General features: G+C 40.1%; 4 protein-coding genes across 6 annotated transcripts; all 4 read right to left on the bottom strand.

Annotated features, from left to right (window-relative positions):
* Window positions 1-419: 419 nt before the first annotated feature.
* Window positions 420-7,404, bottom strand: LOC147306474 (interferon alpha-inducible protein 27, mitochondrial-like). The gene is made up of 4 exons (XM_086274536.1): window positions 7,290-7,404; window positions 7,141-7,170; window positions 2,001-2,162; window positions 420-833 (listed from the first exon to the last, which is right to left on the bottom strand). The coding sequence occupies exons 1-4, from the start codon at window positions 7,297-7,299 to the stop codon at window positions 733-735; spliced, it is 303 nt and encodes a 100-aa protein (XP_086130662.1). The 5' UTR covers window positions 7,300-7,404; the 3' UTR covers window positions 420-732.
* On the bottom strand, window positions 2,396-7,134 carry LOC147306475 (zinc finger MYM-type protein 1-like). The gene is made up of 3 exons (XM_086274535.1): window positions 6,531-7,134; window positions 6,226-6,279; window positions 2,396-5,797 (listed from the first exon to the last, which is right to left on the bottom strand). The coding sequence occupies exons 1-3, from the start codon at window positions 6,555-6,557 to the stop codon at window positions 3,494-3,496; spliced, it is 2,385 nt and encodes a 794-aa protein (XP_086130661.1). The 5' UTR covers window positions 6,558-7,134; the 3' UTR covers window positions 2,396-3,493.
* Window positions 7,405-7,986: 582 nt separating the features above from the next.
* LOC147306473 (interferon alpha-inducible protein 27-like protein 1) lies at window positions 7,987-15,026 on the bottom strand. Of its 2 annotated transcripts, none has more exons than XM_086275610.1 (5): window positions 14,075-15,026; window positions 13,926-13,955; window positions 11,279-11,440; window positions 10,166-10,306; window positions 7,987-10,027 (listed from the first exon to the last, which is right to left on the bottom strand). In XM_086275610.1, the coding sequence occupies exons 1-4, from the start codon at window positions 14,082-14,084 to the stop codon at window positions 10,167-10,169; spliced, it is 342 nt and encodes a 113-aa protein (XP_086131736.1). In that variant the 5' UTR covers window positions 14,085-15,026; the 3' UTR covers window positions 7,987-10,027; window position 10,166. The 2 variants fall into 2 exon arrangements, with proteins under 2 accessions (XP_086131736.1, XP_086131735.1); XM_086275609.1 differs by having other exon boundaries at window positions 7,989-10,027; window positions 10,171-10,306; window positions 14,075-15,025.
* A 266-nt stretch (window positions 15,027-15,292) lies between these two features.
* On the bottom strand, window positions 15,293-20,971 carry LOC147306472 (interferon alpha-inducible protein 27-like protein 1). 2 transcript variants are annotated; one of them, XM_086274803.1, is made up of 5 exons: window positions 20,296-20,971; window positions 20,147-20,176; window positions 17,502-17,663; window positions 16,389-16,529; window positions 15,293-16,250 (listed from the first exon to the last, which is right to left on the bottom strand). In XM_086274803.1, the coding sequence occupies exons 1-4, from the start codon at window positions 20,303-20,305 to the stop codon at window positions 16,390-16,392; spliced, it is 342 nt and encodes a 113-aa protein (XP_086130929.1). In that variant the 5' UTR covers window positions 20,306-20,971; the 3' UTR covers window positions 15,293-16,250; window position 16,389. The 2 variants fall into 2 exon arrangements, with proteins under 2 accessions (XP_086130929.1, XP_086130928.1); XM_086274802.1 differs by having other exon boundaries at window positions 15,298-16,250; window positions 16,394-16,529; window positions 20,296-20,970.
* Between the last annotated feature and the right edge of the window lie 412 nt (window positions 20,972-21,383).

The raw sequence follows: 21,383 nt of genomic DNA, 5'->3' as shown, positions 1-21,383 counted from the left end.
TAGTGAAGACAAAGGCATTAACACCATTCTGAAATTTAGAACTACAATTTCCTACAATAAAGTAATCAATTGATATGAAAATTTTAGTGTAGAACATTAAAAAAAACATCTGCACATCCTTAAAAAAAGGGGGGGGGGGGAAGATTGTGTGAGGTTTATTGTGTGAGGATTAAATCTTTAAATAATCTTTTGTACCATTACAAATTTTAAAAACACTGGAGCCAGCAGACACTTTGAAATGCATTTTAATTAAGTTAATTTCAGTTACTCTTATTTAGATCTTTCAACAAAGTAAAATATTGCTTAGAGAAGGAAGGAAAGGGTTTAGTGAGTTTCCATTCCTACACCTGAAATAATCAGTGGCAAAGATGTAAGAACGACAAATGTACAGCACATCTTCAAAAAAGATAACTCTTCACTCTGGTTTAATATCTTCCTTTATTTTGAACCTTGAATGAATAAACACTAGAACACTCTTTAGTTTAAACACTTCAGTAACGTGGTATGACCAAAAAATTTCATTAAATCCTGAAATTTTTACAACACTCTGAATTTGTGGAATTACTCTTTGGTGCACAGAAACACTGACTGCAGAAACACTTTCACTCATTCACTGAAACAGTTAAAAAATGTATCACTCATATTTCTGACATCACAACAATGCTCATTAGTAGGAAGAGCAGTGGCAACAAAATATCATTAGAATTTGCCATGTGAGATTATTTACATTTTTTATTTCCGTATGACACCTGCCAGCAATTTCAGTCCTGCTCCTGCAGCAGCTCCAACACCGCCCACAGCTGCAGTGGCAGCCCCCGGCAGCCCAGCTGCACCTTCAAGAGGGAGGAGGGAAAATATTCACAGCTTCAATATGTTGCATCAAGTCAAGCAGCTGAGTTTGCTTCTAACTTTATCAGGAATCAAAACAACTGACTGCCACCTAATAGTGGCATCACTGCCCCCTAGTGGTGTCAGATTTCATAAACTAAAAAATGCCCTATGGCTTATACACCAATACCTCACTCATGTTGTAGGCACTAAAGTCATTTTAAGGGTCTGGTAAATGGCCTGCATTTGTATAGCGCTTTAGTTAGTCCCTATGGACCCCAAAGCGCTTTACACTACATTCAGTCATCCACCCATTCACACACTGGTGATAGCAAGCTACATTGTAGCCACACATAGACACTGGCGCAACCGGGCCCTCTGACCACCAGTAGGCAATTGGTGAAGTGTCTTGCCCAACGACCAAGACTGTTGGAGCCGGGGCTCGAACTGGCAACCTTCTGGTTACAAGACAAACTGCCAACTCTTGAGGCACGATCGCCCCACACCACAAACTTAGTCCTGTAACACAACACAGGACACTAAGGCCGTCCCCATTTAAGTTTACAGACTTAAATGGGGACGATTCAACTGATTTAAGTTGAATCAGTGTGTACATTTGTAAATGTGTTATCAGTCATTTGTATTGAATTATTCAGTCCCCGAGTATACATATACTGGTCACCACCAACAGGAGCAAGGGTCACCTTTGCTTTGGTTCCTACGGTGGCCCTGAGAGGCCAAACGGACTGCAACTTAAGAAAACACTAGCAATAAGAAAAACGCTACAAAAGCACACAAAACTAATACTGATGACGGATTTTTAGGCTAATAGTTAGGCTAACACACTTACCTCTAATCTTTTCTTTCCTCACAAAACTGAGAGATGCTCCACTTCTTTTAAGTGTCTCCCAGCCCAATTCTTAGTATATTTTTGGTTCCTGCAACTCGTCCGTCGGGTTATTGTCTCCCCAGAAACACTTCCCTTGTGCTTTCGGAAATCTGTTTTTTCCTATTTCCGTTGTGTTTTGTGTGCTTTTGCAGCGTTTTTCTTATTGCTGCTGTTTTCTTAAGTTGAGGTCCGTTTGCCTCTCAGGGCCACTGTAGGTTCCTAATAAAGTGAATGTATACAGCACTATTGATGAAACCACAGTAAAGTCAGACAACAAGCCTACCTGCTGACTGTAAAACAGCCACCAGGCCTCCAGCTACCACTCCGCCTCCATTAGCCACCGCAGCAGCAGACATCATGCTTGCAGCGTAGGAGCCTGCAGCTATTCCAGCTGAGGTGAAACCTACGGCCCCCAGAGCAACAGGAGCCAAGGCCACTGCACCTACTGCACATGGACGAGAACACCAGCATCAGTGTGACTGTTACAAATGATATGCCATGTAAAAAGTTTTTATATAAGCAGAGGCCTGAGGTACGAGGCAGGATTACATCTTATCCTGGGCTCGCTTTAAATGTTAAAGCAAGTTTAGCATATCGAGGGTATCTTTCAGTTATCTGGATTCACTTACCCCAACACTGGCAATCTGGATAAGTGGTCACATGAAGCTGTTATGAAACAAATTAAGTTAATCCAGGGTTCACCCTTCTCGCTCACGTAAAAGGGCTGGTGCTGTTGTCAAGTGTAAGTGTAAGAGGAAAAAGTACTTTACAGTAGTTTAGTATTAAAAGTGCTGTATGAATGTTTGTGCCCTCTAAGCACTTTGGACAGCATGACTGGAAAATACACATTATATGAATAAAGTCTGGCCTATTTGAAGCCAGAAAAGCTGTGTAAGTTTATAGATTCAATATCACAGTTCTGTGTTTGAGGCACTGGAGAATCTGATGATTATAATTAAGGTCAGCAAGTACAAGTTTGTGTCCTGTTTCACAATCATGTATTATTGCTGGAGAACAAAGAAAATGTTGTAAAACATTTGCTTCCAACAGGAAAACGTAAAGTAATAAAGTTGTATCTAAAGATCTACATTTATTAATGACATCAGGGAAAAACGAACACAAAAACATTAGATCCTCCTACTGTCCACACACAGAGGTCTGGGGGACTTTCTATGAACAGTGACCCTATTGTCTGGATGATGTATTGGTCAGTAGGTGGTGATTTCATGCATAATCTTTATATTTCATTTGAGAGCATAAGTTACAATGGCGCACACAGGGTTCAAGTTATGACTAAGGATCAGCAGGTATGAAACAACGCCTGCTGACTAATCGGTTTTCTGAAAATAGCGTCACTATTCGTAGAAGATCCCCCAGACCTCGGTGTACAGACAGTAGGACGGACTAAAGTTTTTCAAAAGACTCTAAAGTTTTGGTGCTTTCCCTGAGGAGCATCAGTAATAAATCTATATTCTTACCAGGGGTGTCACTAGGTTTTAAGGACAGGGGGGGCTTAGCCCCCAAGAGATGCACACGACATGAACGAACGTAGTGAATGAGCACAAAATTTCACAAACAGAAAACAAAGACTGAGAAATTGTTTTCCTACTTTTTTGGACAGATTAAACATCCTAGGCCACCAATAGATCTATTGTTTTATTTCAGTCTGCTTTATAATACAGTACAACAAAAAAACAGAGGAAATGTGTTTGCTGCATCAATAACAAGAAAAAAACTGAAAATAAAAAAGTACATTTTTCTGGCTGCAATCACCAGTTACTTGGTGGGTGGAAGCATCAAAGAATGACGTCTGTTTTTAAGAGTGGCAAATCGGTCAATCACTCTGTTGTGACTCAGATGCTGAAGCGTGTCTTTTTCAATAGACATGACTGCAAGACTGTGAAGTCTTTTCTGACCCATTGTTTGACGCAGCCAGGAGTGCAGCTGACGCAGTGCACTAAAGGACCGTTCGCACGAGCAGCTGCTGACAGGCACTGTTAGGGCAACTTGGATGGTTGCCTTCAGAGAGGGAAACATGTCTGAATCAAGGAGGTTGTACACAGACAACATATTTTTGGGTGGACATCCAGCCTCTGTTTTCCGGGTAAGAAAGTTTCTGGCCACCAGAACCTCCTCTTTTTTCAGGTCAAGTCTGTAGTGCTTTGCAAGTTCATTCAAGTGTGGTTCACTCAAGAAGTTCTCAGATTTAGGACTGCATGCCTGGACGCCTTTTAGCAGCCCTGCATCTACACTGCAAAATCTTTGATCAAGCTCGCCAACCATCCGATCCACACAAGGGAAAAGTAACTCTCTTTTCAATGTGTCTGAGTTGTTCAATTCAGTGCGTGAACCCACAGTTGCCTCCAGGACAAAATCCTCCATTTTCCTCTGTTTGTGCCTTGTCTTGGCACCTGGTTCAGGGATACTGTGGGTGTTACACAGGGCCTTGGTTTTCTCATACAGCTCTGTAGCAAATGCATCTGAGTGTTTGCCCTTAAGTGTGTCACACACAGCTTGTTTGCAGATAAAAGCTTCTGCCAGGTCTAAAGTCTCTTTCTGCAGGAATTTGTGGAGTCCTTCGGTTACAGACAGAATCGACTGAAACATCAGTAGTGCATAGACTGCTGAGAACTTGTAGAGCTTTGCTCTGAGACCAACAGCTATGGGGGATCCAATTGCAGATAGGCACTCCAAAATGGCAGGCAATGTCTCAAGAACTGCACTGATTGATCGCAACTGACATGCCCAGCGAGTGTTTGAAAGTTGCACAAGCTCAGTTTTTGTCAATCCAAGCTTTGCCTGAGTCTCCATGAACTTATGATGATTGACTAGGGAGGTGCTGAAGAAAGAATACACACACTCCAACAAGCTGAAAAGCTCCACAGCCTCTGGGACAGCCTTGCAAGTATTGCACAAAACCAGGTTGAGTTGATGAGCATAACAATGCACATAGATAGCCTCAGGATGGAGCCTTCTAAAATGTGCTTGTACACCTCCAGTGGAGCCACTCATAACGGCTGCACCATCATATGTTTGTGCTACACACTTAAGCTCTGCAAGACCATAGTTTTGGATCTGCTGCTGAATCTCATTTGCAATGGACTGGGCATCAAATGATTTTATCTCTGCAAGTGCAAGGAAACGCTCCTTCACTGCCCCCTCTGACACGTACCTGACACAAACAGCTAACTGTTCTGCCTTTTTATCCCTTGCCTCATCCACCATGATGGAATAGACTTTAGACTTTGTCATTTCAGATACAATGACACTAGTAACTTCCTGGGCACAACAGTCAATCATGTCATTCTGGGATGTTGGTGAGATATACTGTGCATTTGATGGGGGATTATGTTTTTGAAGAAAAGCATCAAACTCCTTCAAAAGCTCCATGCACGCAAGAAAATTCCCTCTGTTTGGGCTGTCTTCACCTTCATCATGACCACAAAAAGGGAGTCCCTGTCTCCCTAACATAGAGGTGACTGCAACAATTCGTCTGAGATACTCTCTTCTTTCGACTATCTCACTCACATTTGCAGTTGCTATCATCTGTGCAACGTTTCCCTGTTTGCTAGTTCCCTGGTAGCTTTTCCATGTAACAACACTGTCCTTATGTGTTTGTGCCATCTCATGCTTGCCAAAGATGACTAAAGCTTTCTTCCAGTTCTTGCAACCGTTACTGACCAAACTATCATGTTTGATGTTTTTGCCAAACACTCTACATGGGAAGCAGAAAGCTGCATTCTGGTTGACTGAATATTCTAACCAGTTGTGCTTTTCAAACCAGCTGTGGTTAAATGCTCGCTTCTGTGTACCAAAAGTATCATGTGGATAGCTCTTCAGCTTCACCTGTCTGGGCCCTGTGTCTTTGTCACCTAAATCAAACCCTGTAGTAGAATGAGTTGCTGCAGCTGCTTCATCATTTTCCCTCTCTTGGCCTGTTTGCTCTCCTCTCTCTGTAATAACTTGATCTTCCTCTGCCTCTCGATCTATTTGCTGCAGCTCCTCTGTCTCTCCTTGCTCTCTCTGACTTGAACTTGCCTGTTGACCTTTTTCTCCCTCAGCCACTCCTTCTGCCTCACCCTTCAAGATACATTAAAACATACTGAATTGTAATGTAAATTGCTAATATCATGACTTCTGCTCCCGCTCCACAGTAATTTGTTGCTCCCAAATATTTTGAAGTTACAAACATTATATTTTGAGCACGCATGTGACTAAAATGGTTGCAATTTAAAGCCCTGAAAAATATTACTAAATTACTTGAATTGAAGTAATATTAAAATAGAACCCTCAAAAATATGTGAGTCAGGCTAATTTGACTTATATACATATCTCTCTCTTTGCTCTCTCCACTTTCTAACCTTGACTCTCCTAAATAAAAGCTCAAGTTAAACAGGTCTTATATGTTGTACCGTGACTGAAATGTTTCATATTTCATATCCATATTGAGTCCCATAAAATTCTAATCAGACTGTCTGCATCACAAATGACTCCATCCTTTGACTCACCTCTCCAGCAGACGTCTCTCCCCTCTGCCTCTCTGTGCTCCTCTGCCCTGACTCCTACAGGTTAATGGGGATGGAGTGATTATTATTATTTCCACTGATGATAACCATACCTGAATGAGCTCAGCTGGATTTTTCAGAGCTAAAACGAGTGACAGAAATTAAAATTATGCTAACAATTTAACTTAGTGCGCTAGCCAGGTTTTTATTTACAAAATGGGGAGCACCTGGTTCATTATTTACATGGGACTCTCTGCTGTTAGCTGGAGCTAACTAATTGTTACTACCAGCCAGTGATGAAAACTTACTTTCTTGAAAAACTTGCGTATATCCATGATTTCTTGCCGTTTGCCACATGCACGCTAGTGTTTCTGCAGGTGTATACGAGCGGAGTGTAAAGTAGCAGTGAAAACGAGGACTGGATTTTCAGTCATGTGGATGTCCCCTGTGAACAACTGGAAGGGATTGGATAACGAAGCACTGACGCTACCTTAACAATGTAAAGCGAAAGGGACCAACCGAGTTATGATCATATTTGTGTGAATAGCGACAGGTTTATATTATTATTTCTTTAAACTCATATTCCTGCATCTTTATATTGAATTTGTCTGCAAGTTCTGTAAAAAAAATCGAATAAATTAAAAAAAAAACAAAAAAAAACCCCACCAAATTATTTAGGGGGGCTTAAGAATATTTTAGGGAGGCTTCAGCACCCCTAAAATAGGCCTAACGACGCCACTGATGCTGCCAAAAACAATCCCTGTCAAGCGTCAGCCCCAATCAAGGGTTAGCTTATCAAGCCGACAGCCAGCTTCGTGTGACCGCTTCTCCTGACTGCAGGGTAGTGGATCAACATAACAGAGAGATACCGTGGGTAGGTTGAACCCCGGTGACCATACAGACCGTCCAAAGCCTTACCTGCTCCCCCTACAACAGCAACGATCGTCCCTGAAACACAACATCAAAGCTCACATCAGCACTAACATTAGCTATCATCATGGCACCGTCACACCATTAAACACACGAGTATAGTTATTTTAAAGTAATACGTGTATTAAAATACTCACCAAAACCCATGTTTACGGAGTTCCGCTTTCTATGTTTGCGTATCGTATAGTGACAGTCTCAACTGACTCTGCCACGGAGACACTTCCGGGTGTTGTGCCAAAAAGTGATTGTCTGCCAAAAACTGATTTCCGGTATTTGCCAAAAACTGATTGCTCGTATTTAAACTGCTATAAGTAACTTGATGGCCTATAATATGTGAAACATATGTCAAATGCATCCCTCATGGAGGACACAAAGTCATATTGAGCCACAAACAACATTCGTGTAACAAGGTAGAAGCCGCAATCAGTTTTTGGCAGCGACTTTTATAGAACCTTTATTTATGCAGTTAAAAAAAATCTCATTAACATTAAAAATGTCTTTTGTAAGAGTAAGACAGCGGAAATGGCAGCAAATATTACAATAGTTCAGTAAAAATATTGTAAGTGGGGGAAAAGGACCGGATTGGTTATAATGTGAGTACAATAACACAGAGTTATAAAGATACTTGAAAAAACAGATAATCTTTTAATTCTATATATAACCCCTTTGTAAACGCTGTTCACCGAAGTCTATTTACCAACATACGTAAAGATATTACACATAAAAAAATACACGGAAACATTGGAAATCACTTTTTGGCAGGCAATCACTTTTTGGCACAACACCGGTATTTCTATGGTAACATGAAAAAACAAACTTAACTTTTCCGTTTATGTATATTGCATGGTTGTTCAGATGTTTTGCAATTCAGATTTGTTTTTAAATCACATATAAAAGATAAATTATTTAAAGCTTTTCCCAGTGATTTTTGACATTTAAACAAAGCACAACAGATAATGGAAAATAAATATCATAGTCATTTCATTATAGTCATAATCTCATTTGAGAGCAGTGTTAATCAGAAACCTTACCTGAGTCAGGTGCTGTGATAAAGTGATAAAGCAGTTTTTTGTTTTTTTGGTACATGTGTTCGTCATTGGAAAATACTGAATAGAGCTGTGCTTTTGTTTCTAGTTTTATCAGCATTATTAGAATAATCTTATTGAGGAAGAATAAACCTTCCTGTCGAAAGCTAACACTAGCTTTGTGTGTACCTCTTCTTTGCCAAATGCCAGTAAATATCTATTCAGATAAATTTTAATTATCTTAAGAGTGGGAAATGTTGTTTGTTGGAGAATTTGCAGAAGATGGGTAAATAAAATGCTTTGTGAAGAGAGTCTCATGGTATTATGTCAGGCCAAGCAAGGCAAACAATGTTTGTCCAGTTAAATGTAAAAAAACAGACATCAGTTAAAGTATACCAAAGTAAAGCAATCACTCTTGTTTCAGCGCAAACAGCATTCTGTCATAAAGCTGTACTCATGACTGTCTGCGTCCATCCTTTACATCACTGCCATCCTATGGCCACAGTTGGCTATTGTCTCTGAAAGTAGACTTGACACTGCTTGATTATAGAGCTACTGAAATCAATATATGGTAGGTGTCCTAATCAACATCTGTGCCCAGTTAATCATGGCTGGATCTTGTCAAGCTAAGAGGACAGCAGCTTGTAGCTGATTGTTTGTGCATAAATCCATGTTGTGGAAATCCCTGAGATCAGTTACAAGTTGTGTATTGCGTGGAAACAAAGCTAGCATTAGCAAGTAAACAAGTACCCTTATTTATCATCATAATTAGTTTTATCTTCGTAAAGACCTGGACCAACACGTGTGATATATGAACCTTTTTTTTTTTTACTTATTTAGCACATTAGTAATAAAAGCTGTGATGATGGAGAGGGGAACCCCTGTCATATATGACTTCATAAGGCAGGCAAGTTGAACAGCTGTAGCCTCCATCAGCACTTTCAGACCAACATCTCTGAGAAATCACTTGTAGAAAATTTAACCAGCTGTTTGGTTAATTTTTCATTAATTTTTAATCTCATTGTAGACACTGATAGTTAACAATATCACCTGCAGCAGTAATACTGATCCATGTAACACCGATTACTGCAGAATAAATACTTTTATTTTTGATATTACATAGAATTTGCCAAAAAATAAATGCAGTTTTATGTTTAATGAAGTGTTCGCAAAGTATTTTAAACATAAAACAATGATTCTAAAAAAAAAATTAAAAAAAACCTCAACCACTCTTCATTTTGAGCTAATAATAAATAGTTAGCTAACTGTAGTAAGGAATAACATTTAACAATTCTACTGCCAGAAAGAAGTGCAGAGAGGTGAAGATGTTTGAAACTGGTCAAAATGCTCTTGTTAAAGACTAAAGTAAATAAATGAAGAGTTTCTAGACAGTTTACAATATTTTCCAAAGAAAATTTTCTCATAGTTGATGCACTGAGCTGATCTGCAGGCAGTATTATGGAAATGGGTAGAAGGTTTTAGGAAATCCAAATAACTGAATGTTAAAAGAATTTAACCAGACTTTCTTACCAAAGTTTAGCTTTATCTTAGTGAGGACAGTGGCAACAACACCATTCAGAATTTTAGAATTAGGATTTCCTGCAATTAGATCATTGATTGAGATACAAATTTTAGAAGATGTAGGAGAAAAAAAAATCCACACTTGCTTAAAAACAGTCATGCTTTTCAGTCATATGTAGTTCACTAATATTATACCAGCGTGCACAGAAAAAGTCACCCAGAGGCACAAAAGGAATGATCAGAATGACATCATCAGAATCCACAGCCTTCAGGCAAAGTGTGAGGACAGTTCAGGGAGCCTCGGGTATGGCGAGTTTCCATTCCTACACCTGAAATGATCAGTGGCAAAGCTGTAAGAGCGACAAATGTACAGCACATCTTTAAAAATGACAACTCTTCACTCTTGTTTAATATCTTGTGCCAACAAATATCATTAAAATTTTCCACGTGAGATCATTTAAATTTACTTTACTTCTTTTTGTCTTCATCGTCTTCATCGTCTTCTTTGTCCTTGAAAATGAGACCTCCTAGCCATTTCAGTCCTGCTCCTGCAGCAGCTCCAACACCGCCCACAGCCGCAGTGGCAGCCCCCGACAGCCCGGCTGCACCTTTGGGAGGAATGAGGACAAATATTCCAAGTCAAGCAGCTGAGATTGCCAATAACTTTATCAGGAATCAAACTAACTGTACTGACTGCTACCTAATTGTGGCATCACTGCCCCCTCGGTGGTGTCAGATTTCATAAACTAAACAATGTCCTATGGCTTGTACACTAATACACGGTTCTTGATTCTCAAAACAGCCCCAGTTCTTTGCGGCATGGATTCAAAACTATTGGCAAACTTATCAGAACTGGGTCAGTGTTGACATAACTGCAACATGTCCTTTCTGTGGCTCTGCCAGCTGCACACTCATGTTCAAGTCCCTTTTAACCTCCTAAGACCCGAACTCTTTCATGGCATGCATTTTTCATTTTTCTTTGCTATTTGGGTTGATTGGGACCTGATGAATTTAAAAACAAAGATTTTTTTTTACCGAATTTTTGTTTCTGAGAAAAATGAGATCCACATATGTCCACATATGTGGACATTCATTTTAAATTTTGATAGAACAGTGGCAGTATAATGTCCTCGAAAGCGGATATCAGGCCCTTGTAGAGCAAGATTTAGTATTTTGGTCCAGACATCCCAAAATGTGATGTCTGTATATGTGGACAATACTCAGTGCAAGGGCAATAAAACTACATTTTACAATAAAAGAGTTCAAAGTGTGGCAGGATTATAGTCCTTAGTCTAATCGCACCACAAGCTTAGTCCTGTAACACAACACAGGCTGGAACAATTAACTGATCTTATTGACACTAAGGCCGTCTCCATTTAAGTCTGTAAATAGACTTAAAGCTGAATCATTTGTAAATACGTTATCAGTCATTTGTATTTCAGTCCCTGAGTAGCCAGAGTTTTACGAGCCATATACTGGTCAGCACCAACAGGAGCAAAGGTCACCTTTGCTTTGGTTCCTAATAAAGTGAATGTGTACAGCACTATTAATGAGACTATAGTAAAGTCAGACAAGCCTACCTGCTGACTGTAAAACAGCCACTGCACTTCCTGCTGCCACTCCACCTCCATTAGCCACCGCAGCAGCAGACATCATGCTTGCAGCGTAGGAGCCTGCAGCTATTCCAGCTGAGGTGAAACCTACGGCCCCCAGAGCAACAGGAGCCAAGGCCACTGCACCGACTGCACATGGACGAGAACACCAGCATCAGTGTGACTGTTACAAATGATATGCCATGTAAAAAGTTTTTATATAAGCAGAGGCCTGAGGTACGAGGCAGGATTAAGATAAGATAAGATAAGATAGAACTTTATTAATCCCTCGGGTGGGTTCCTCTGGGAAATTCGACTTCCAAAAAAAGCACAGCAACGACCGAAGTTACAGTTACAGAACTGTTATATATATATATATATACACACACACACACACACACACACACACACACACACACACACACATATAAATACAGAGACAAATATAAATAAAATAGACAAAGGGGATAAATAGAATAAATAGGAATAAAAAATAAAAATACAAGTGAATTGCACATTTCAAGTATTGAGTCTATTGCACTGTTGACTATTTACAAAAAGTATTGCACAAGGTATTGTACAGTGAGGTGAAGAGGCACTACAGCTTAGTTGTTCCCCCCTCCTTTGTCCTCCTGTTTCCCCTCCCTCTCCCCTCCAGAGAGGAGTTAAACAGTTTGATGGCGTGTGGGACAAAGGAGTTTTTAAGTCTGTTAGTTCTTGTCTTGGGGAGAAGCAACCTGTCACTGAACAGACTCTTCTGATTGTTTATGGCCGTGTGCAGAGGATGCCCAGCATTGTTCATAATGTCCATCAGTTTCTTTAATGTCCTTTTCTCTGCCACTGTCACCAGAGTGTCCAGCTTCATGCCGACCACAGAGCTAGCCCTCCTGATCAGTTTCTCCAGCCTGGATGAGTCCCTCTTTGCTGTGCTGCTCCCCCAGCACACCACAGCATAGAAAAGTACTCCAGCAACCACTGACTGGTAAAACATCCTCAGGAGCTTCCTGCAGATGTTAAAAGACCTCAGCCTCCTGAGGAAGTACAGTCGGCTTTGGGCTTTTTTATACAGGTGCTCTGTGTTGCATGACCAGTCCAGTTTATTGTCCACCCACAGCCCGAGGTACTTGTACTTGTTGACCACCTCCACCTCCTCCCCCTCTATCTGAACTGGCAGTGGACCTTCTCTGGACCTCCCGAAGTCCACAACCAGTTCCTTAGTCTTTGAGGTGTTGAGTTGCAGGTGGTTTGTGTGACTCCATGCGACAAAGTTCCTCACCAGACTTCTGTACTCCTCTTCCTGATCATCCCAGATACACCCCATGATGGCCGTGTCATCTGCAAACTTCTGAATATGGCATAATTCAGAGTTGTAGCAGAAGTCAGAGGTGTACAGGGTGAAGAGAAGAGGGGACAGTACATCTTATCCTGGGCTCGCTTTAAATGTTAAAATAAGGTTGCTGGTATCTTTCAGTTATCTGGATTTGATCCAGATAAGTGGTCACATGAAGCTGTTATCAAAGAAACTGAGTGTATCCAGGGTTCACCCTGCTCGCTCACGTAAAAGGGCTGGTGCTGTTGGGAAGTGTAAGCGTGCTGGCAGCTCAAGGGCTGATTTTACAAAGAAAGAGAAAACTATACTAAAAATATGAAGAGGTTAGAAACGTTATACAGACACTAAACACAGCAGAGTGTGAGAGTGTGTGAGAGGGAAAAAAGTACTTTACAGTAGTTTAGTATTAAAAGTGCTGTATGAATGTTTGTGCCCTCTAAGCACTTTGGACAGCATGACTGGAAAATACACATTATATGAATAAAGTCTGGCCTATTTGAAGCCAGGAAAAGTTAAAAGATTCAATATCACAGTTCTGTCTGTGAGGCACAGGAGAACCTGATGATTATAATCAAGGTCAGCAAGTACAAGTTTCTGTCCTGTTTCACAATCATGTATTATTGCAACAATAATAATGTAATTTTTCCTGTTGGAAGCAATAAGGTTGTATCTAAAGATCTACATTTATTAATGACATCAGGGAAAAACGAACACAAAAACATTAGATCCTCCTACTGTCCACACACAGAGGTCTGGGGGACTTTCTATGAACAGTGACCCTATTGTCTGGATGATGTATTGGTCAGTAGGTGGTGATTTCATGCATACCAATCTCTATATTTCATTTGAGAGCATAAGTTACAATGGCGCACACAGGGTTCACGTTATGATTAACGATCAGCAGGTATGAAACAACGCCTGCCAACTACTCAGTTTTCTGAAAATAGCGTCACTATTCGTAGAAGATCCCCCAGACCTCGGAGTGCAGACAGTAGGACGGACTAAAGTTTTTCAAAACTCTAAAGTTTTGGTGCTTTCCCTGAGGAGCATCAGTAATAAATCTATATTCTTGCACTTCACTTTATTCCTTAACATTTTTCTTTTCTCTGTTGGTGGCAAATTGTTTACATGCTGCCAAAATCCATCCTTGCGTCAGCCCCAATCAAGCCCTGGGTTAGCTTATCAAGCCGACAGCCAGCTTCGTGTGACCGCTTCTCCTGACTGCAGGGTAGTGGATCAACATAACAGAGAGATACCGTGGGTAGGTTGAACCCCGGTGACCACACAGACAGTCCAAAGCCTTACCTGCTCCCCCTACAACAGCAACGATCGTCCCTGAAACACAACATCAAAGCTCACATCAGCACTAACATTAGCTATCATCATGGCACCGTCACACCATTAAACACACGAGTATAGTTATTTTAAAGTAATACGTGTATTAAAATACTCACCAAAACCCATGTTTACGGAGTTCCGCTTTCTATGTTTGCGTATCGTATAGTGACAGTCTCAACTGACTCTGCCACGGAGACACTTCCGGTATTTCTATGGTAACATGAAAAAACAAACTTAACTTTTCCGTTTATGTATATTGCATGATTGTTCAGATGTTTTGCAATTCAGATTTGTTTTTAAATCACATATAAAAGATAAATTATTTAAAGCTTTTCCCAGTGATTTTTGACATTTAAACAAAGCACAACAGATAATGGAAAATAAATATCATAGTCATTTCATTATAGTCATAATCTCATTTGAGAGCAGTGTTAATCAGAAACCTTACCTGAGTCAGGTGCTGTGATAAAGTGATAAAGCAGTTTTTTGTTTTTTTGGTACATGTGTTCGTCATTGGAAAATACTGAATAGAGCTGTGCTTTTGTTTCTAGTTTTATCAGCATTATTAGAATAATCTTATTGAGGAAGAATAAACCTTCCTGTCGAAAGCTAACACTAGCTTTGTGTGTACCTCTTCTTTGCCAAATGCCAGTAAATATCTATTCAGATAAATTTTAATTATCTTAAGAGTGGGAAATGTTGTTTGTTGGAGAATTTGCAGAAGATGGGTAAATAAAATGCTTTGTGAAGAGAGTCTCATGGTATTATGTCAGGCCAAGCAAGGCAAACAATGTTTGTCCAGTTAAATGTAAAAAAACAGACATCAGTTAAAGTATACCAAAGTAAAGCAATCACTCTTGTTTCAGCGCAAACAGCATTCTGTCATAAAGCTGTACTCATGACTGTCTGCGTCCATCCTTTACATCACTGCCATCCTATGGCCACAGTTGGCTATTGTCTCTGAAAGTAGACTTGACACTGCTTGATTATAGAGCTACTGAAATCAATATATGGTAGGTGTCCTAATCAACATCTGTGCCCAGTTAATCATGGCTGCATCTTGTCAAGCTAAGAGGACAGCAGCTTGTAGCTGATTGTTTGTGCATAAATCCATGTTGTGGAAATCCCTGAGATCAGTTACAAGTTGTGTATTGCGTGGAAACAAAGCTAGCATTAGCAAGTAAACAAGTACCCTTATTTATCATCATAATTAGTTTTCTCTTCGTAAAGACCTGGACCAACACGTGTGATATATGAACCTTTTTTTTTTAAACTTATTTAGCACATTAGTAATAAAAGCTGTGATGATGGAGAGGGGAACCCCTGTCATATATGACTTCATAAGGCAGGCAAGTTGAACAGCTGTAGCCTCCATCAGCACTTTCAGACCAACATCTCTGAGAAATCACTTGTAGAAAATTTAACCAGCTGTTTGGTTAATTTTTCATTAATTTTTAATCTCATTGTAGACACTGATAGTTAACAATATCACCTGCAGCAGTAATACTGATCCATGTAACACCGATTACTGCAGAATAAATACTTTTATTTTTGATATTACATAGAATTTGCCAAAAAATAAATGCAGTTTTATGTTTAATGAAGTGTTCGCAAAGTATTTTAAACATAAAACAATGATTCTAAAAAAAAAATTAAAAAAAACCTCAACCACTCTTCATTTTGAGCTAATAATAAATAGTTAGCTAACTGTAGTAAGGAATAACATTTAACAATTCTACTGCCAGAAAGAAGTGCAGAGAGGTGAAGATGTTTGAAACTGGTCAAAATGCTCTTGTTAAAGACTAAAGTAAATAAATGAAGAGTTTCTAGACAGTTTACAATATTTTCCAAAGAAAATTTTCTCATAGTTGATGCACTGAGCTGATCTGCAGGCAGTATTATGGAAATGGGTAGAAGGTTTTAGGAAATCCAAATAACTGAATGTTAAAAGAATTTAACCAGACTTTCTTACCAAAGTTTAGCTTTATCTTAGTGAGGACAGTGGCAACAACACCATTCAGAATTTTAGAATTAGGATTTCCTGCAATTAGATCATTGATTGAGATACAAATTTTAGAAGATGTAGGAGAAAAAAAAATCCACACTTGCTTAAAAACAGTCATGCTTTTCAGTCATATGTAGTTCACTAATATTATACCAGCGTGCACAGAAAAAGTCACCCAGAGGCACAAAAGGAATGATCAGAATGACATCATCAGAATCCACAGCCTTCAGGCAAAGTGTGAGGACAGTTCAGGGAGCCTCGGGTATGGCGAGTTTCCATTCCTACACCTGAAATGATCAGTGGCAAAGCTGTAAGAGCGACAAATGTACAGCACATCTTTAAAAATGACAACTCTTCACTCTTGTTTAATATCTTGTGCCAACAAATATCATTAAAATTTTCCACGTGAGATCATTTAAATTTACTTTACTTCTTTTTGTCTTCATCGTCTTCATCGTCTTCTTTGTCCTTGAAAATGAGACCTCCTAGCCATTTCAGTCCTGCTCCTGCAGCAGCTCCAACACCGCCCACAGCCGCAGTGGCAGCCCCCGACAGCCCGGCTGCACCTTTGGGAGGAATGAGGACAAATATTCCAAGTCAAGCAGCTGAGATTGCCAATAACTTTATCAGGAATCAAACTAACTGTACTGACTGCTACCTAATTGTGGCATCACTGCCCCCTCAGTGGTGTCAGATTTCATAAACTAAACAATGTCCTATGGCTTGTACACTAATACACGGTTCTTGATTCTCAAAACAGCCCCAGTTCTTTGCGGCATGGATTCAAAACTATTGGCAAACTTATCAGAACTGGGTCAGTGTTGACATAACTGCAACATGTCCTTTCTGTGGCTCTGCCAGCTGCACACTCATGTTCAAGTCCCTTTTAACCTCCTAAGACCCGAACTCTTTCATGGCATGCATTTTTCATTTTTCTTTGCTATTTGGGTTGATTGGGACCTGATGAATTTAAAAACAAAGATTTTTTTTTACCGAATTTTTGTTTCTGAGAAAAATGAGATCCACATATGTCCACATATGTGGACATTCATTTTAAATTTTGATAGAACAGTGGCAGTATAATGTCCTCGAAAGCGGATATCAGGCCCTTGTAGAGCAAGATTTAGTATTTTGGTCCAGACATCCCAAAATGTGATGTCTGTATATGTGGACAATACTCAGTGCAAGGGCAATAAAACTACATTTTACAATAAAAGAGTTCAAAGTGTGGCAGGATTATAGTCCTTAGTCTAATCGCACCACAAGCTTAGTCCTGTAACACAACACAGGCTGGAACAATTAACTGATCTTATTGACACTAAGGCCGTCTCCATTTAAGTCTGTAAATAGACTTAAAGCTGAATCATTTGTAAATACGTTATCAGTCATTTGTATTTCAGTCCCTGAGTAGCCAGAGTTTTACGAGCCATATACTGGTCAGCACCAACAGGAGCAAAGGTCACCTTTGCTTTGGTTCCTAATAAAGTGAATGTGTACAGCACTATTAATGAGACTATAGTAAAGTCAGACAAGCCTACCTGCTGACTGTAAAACAGCCACTGCACTTCCTGCTGCCACTCCACCTCCATTAGCCACCGCAGCAGCAGACATCATGCTTGCAGCGTAGGAGCCTGCAGCTATTCCAGCTGAGGTGAAACCTACGGCCCCCAGAGCAACAGGAGCCAAGGCCACTGCACCGACTGCACATGGACGAGAACACCAGCATCAGTGTGACTGTTACAAATGATATGCCATGTAAAAAGTTTTTATATAAGCAGAGGCCTGAGGTACGAGGCAGGATTAAGATAAGATAAGATAAGATAGAACTTTATTAATCCCTCGGGTGGGTTCCTCTGGGAAATTCGACTTCCAAAAAAAGCACAGCAACGACCGAAGTTACAGTTACAGAACTGTTATATATATATATATATACACACACACACACACACACACACACACACACACACACACACATATAAATACAGAGACAAATATAAATAAAATAGACAAAGGGGATAAATAGAATAAATAGGAATAAAAAATAAAAATACAAGTGAATTGCACATTTCAAGTATTGAGTCTATTGCACTGTTGACTATTTACAAAAAGTATTGCACAAGGTATTGTACAGTGAGGTGAAGAGGCACTACAGCTTAGTTGTTCCCCCCTCCTTTGTCCTCCTGTTTCCCCTCCCTCTCCCCTCCAGAGAGGAGTTAAACAGTTTGATGGCGTGTGGGACAAAGGAGTTTTTAAGTCTGTTAGTTCTTGTCTTGGGGAGAAGCAACCTGTCACTGAACAGACTCTTCTGATTGTTTATGGCCGTGTGCAGAGGATGCCCAGCATTGTTCATAATGTCCATCAGTTTCTTTAATGTCCTTTTCTCTGCCACTGTCACCAGAGTGTCCAGCTTCATGCCGACCACAGAGCTAGCCCTCCTGATCAGTTTCTCCAGCCTGGATGAGTCCCTCTTTGCTGTGCTGCTCCCCCAGCACACCACAGCATAGAAAAGTACTCCAGCAACCACTGACTGGTAAAACATCCTCAGGAGCTTCCTGCAGATGTTAAAAGACCTCAGCCTCCTGAGGAAGTACAGTCGGCTTTGGGCTTTTTTATACAGGTGCTCTGTGTTGCATGACCAGTCCAGTTTATTGTCCACCCACAGCCCGAGGTACTTGTACTTGTTGACCACCTCCACCTCCTCCCCCTCTATCTGAACTGGCAGTGGACCTTCTCTGGACCTCCCGAAGTCCACAACCAGTTCCTTAGTCTTTGAGGTGTTGAGTTGCAGGTGGTTTGTGTGACTCCATGCGACAAAGTTCCTCACCAGACTTCTGTACTCCTCTTCCTGATCATCCCAGATACACCCCATGATGGCCGTGTCATCTGCAAACTTCTGAATATGGCATAATTCAGAGTTGTAGCAGAAGTCAGAGGTGTACAGGGTGAAGAGAAGAGGGGACAGTACATCTTATCCTGGGCTCGCTTTAAATGTTAAAATAAGGTTGCTGGTATCTTTCAGTTATCTGGATTTGATCCAGATAAGTGGTCACATGAAGCTGTTATCAAAGAAACTGAGTGTATCCAGGGTTCACCCTGCTCGCTCACGTAAAAGGGCTGGTGCTGTTGGGAAGTGTAAGCGTGCTGGCAGCTCAAGGGCTGATTTTACAAAGAAAGAGAAAACTATACTAAAAATATGAAGAGGTTAGAAACGTTATACAGACACTAAACACAGCAGAGTGTGAGAGTGTGTGAGAGGGAAAAAAGTACTTTACAGTAGTTTAGTATTAAAAGTGCTGTATGAATGTTTGTGCCCTCTAAGCACTTTGGACAGCATGACTGGAAAATACACATTATATGAATAAAGTCTGGCCTATTTGAAGCCAGGAAAAGTTAAAAGATTCAATATCACAGTTCTGTCTGTGAGGCACAGGAGAACCTGATGATTATAATCAAGGTCAGCAAGTACAAGTTTCTGTCCTGTTTCACAATCATGTATTATTGCAACAATAATAATGTAATTTTTCCTGTTGGAAGCAATAAGGTTGTATCTAAAGATCTACATTTATTAATGACATCAGGGAAAAACGAACACAAAAACATTAGATCCTCCTACTGTCCACACACAGAGGTCTGGGGGACTTTCTATGAACAGTGACCCTATTGTCTGGATGATGTATTGGTCAGTAGGTGGTGATTTCATGCATACCAATCTCTATATTTCATTTGAGAGCATAAGTTACAATGGCGCACACAGGGTTCACGTTATGATTAACGATCAGCAGGTATGAAACAACGCCTGCCAACTACTCAGTTTTCTGAAAATAGCGTCACTATTCGTAGAAGATCCCCCAGACCTCGGAGTGCAGACAGTAGGACGGACTAAAGTTTTTCAAAACTCTAAAGTTTTGGTGCTTTCCCTGAGGAGCATCAGTAATAAATCTATATTCTTGCACTTCACTTTATTCCTTAACATTTTTCTTTTCTCTGTTGGTGGCAAATTGTTTACATGCTGCCAAAATCCATCCTTGCGTCAGCCCCAATCAAGCCCTGGGTTAGCTTATCAAGCCGACAGCCAGCTTCGTGTGACCGCTTCTCCTGACTGCAGGGTAGTGGATCAACATAACAGAGAGATACCGTGGGTAGGTTGAACCCCGGTGACCATACAGACAGTCCAAAGCCTTACCTGCTCCCCCTACAACAGCAACGATCGTCCCTGAAACACAACATCAAAGCTCACATCAGCACTAACATTTGCTATCATCATGGCACCGTCACACCATTAAACACATGAGTATAGTTATTTTAAAGTAATACGTGTATTAAAATACTCACCAAAACCCATGTTTACGGAGTTCCGCTTTCTATGTTTGCGTATCGTATAGTGACAGTCTCAACTGACTCTGCCACGGAGACACTTCCGGTATTTCTATGGTAACATGAAAAAACAAACTTAACTTTTCCGTTTATGTATATTGCATGGTTGTTCAGATGTTTTGCAATTCAGATTTGTTTTTAAATCACATATAAAAGATAAATTATTTAAAGCTTTTCCCAGTGATTTTTGACATTTAAACAAAGCACAACAGATAATGGAAAATAAATATCATAGTCATTTCATTATAGTCATAATCTCATTTGAGAGCAGTGTTAATCAGAAACCTTACCTGAGTCAGGTGCTGTGATAAAGTGATAAAGCAGTTTTTTGTTTTTTTGGTACATGTGTTCGTCATTGGAAAATACTGAATAGAGCTGTGCTTTTGTTTCTAGTTTTATCAGCATTATTAGAATAATCTTATTGAGGAAGAATAAACCTTCCTGTCGAAAGCTAACACTAGCTTTGTGTGTACCTCTTCTTTGCCAAATGCCAGTAAATATCTATTCAGATAAATTTTAATTATCTTAAGAGTGGGAAATGTTGTTTGTTGGAGAATTTGCAGAAGATGGGTAAATAAAATGCTTTGTGAAGAGAGTCTCATGGTATTATGTCAGGCCAAGCAAGGCAAACAATGTTTGTCCAGTTAAATGTAAAAAAAACAGACATCAGTTAAAGTATACCAAAGTAAAGCAATCACTCTTGTTTCAGCGCAAACAGCATTCTGTCATAAAGCTGTACTCATGACTGTCTGCGTCCATCCTTTACATCACTGCCATCCTATGGCCACAGTTGGCTATTGTCTCTGAAAGTAGACTTGACACTGCTTGATTATAGAGCTACTGAAATCAATATATGGTAGGTGTCCTAATCAACATCTGTGCCCAGTTAATCATGGCTGGATCTTGTCAAGCTAAGAGGACAGCAGCTTGTAGCTGATTGTTTGTGCATAAATCCATGTTGTGGAAATCCCTGAGATCAGTTACAAGTTGTGTATTGCGTGGAAACAAAGCTAGCATTAGCAAGTAAACAAGTACCCTTATTTATC

The sequence above is a fragment of the Aulonocara sp. 'chitande type north' Nkhata Bay genome, linkage group LG19 (genome assembly GCF_057382095.1).
Source record: "Aulonocara sp. 'chitande type north' Nkhata Bay isolate Kocher_YH1m ecotype deep benthic linkage group LG19, A_spYH_male_GT1.1, whole genome shotgun sequence".
Classification (NCBI taxonomy): Eukaryota; Metazoa; Chordata; class Actinopteri; order Cichliformes; family Cichlidae; genus Aulonocara; species Aulonocara sp. 'chitande type north' Nkhata Bay.
The sequence above is the reverse complement of the archived record's forward strand: the minus strand, read 5'-3'. Positions and strand labels throughout refer to the sequence as shown.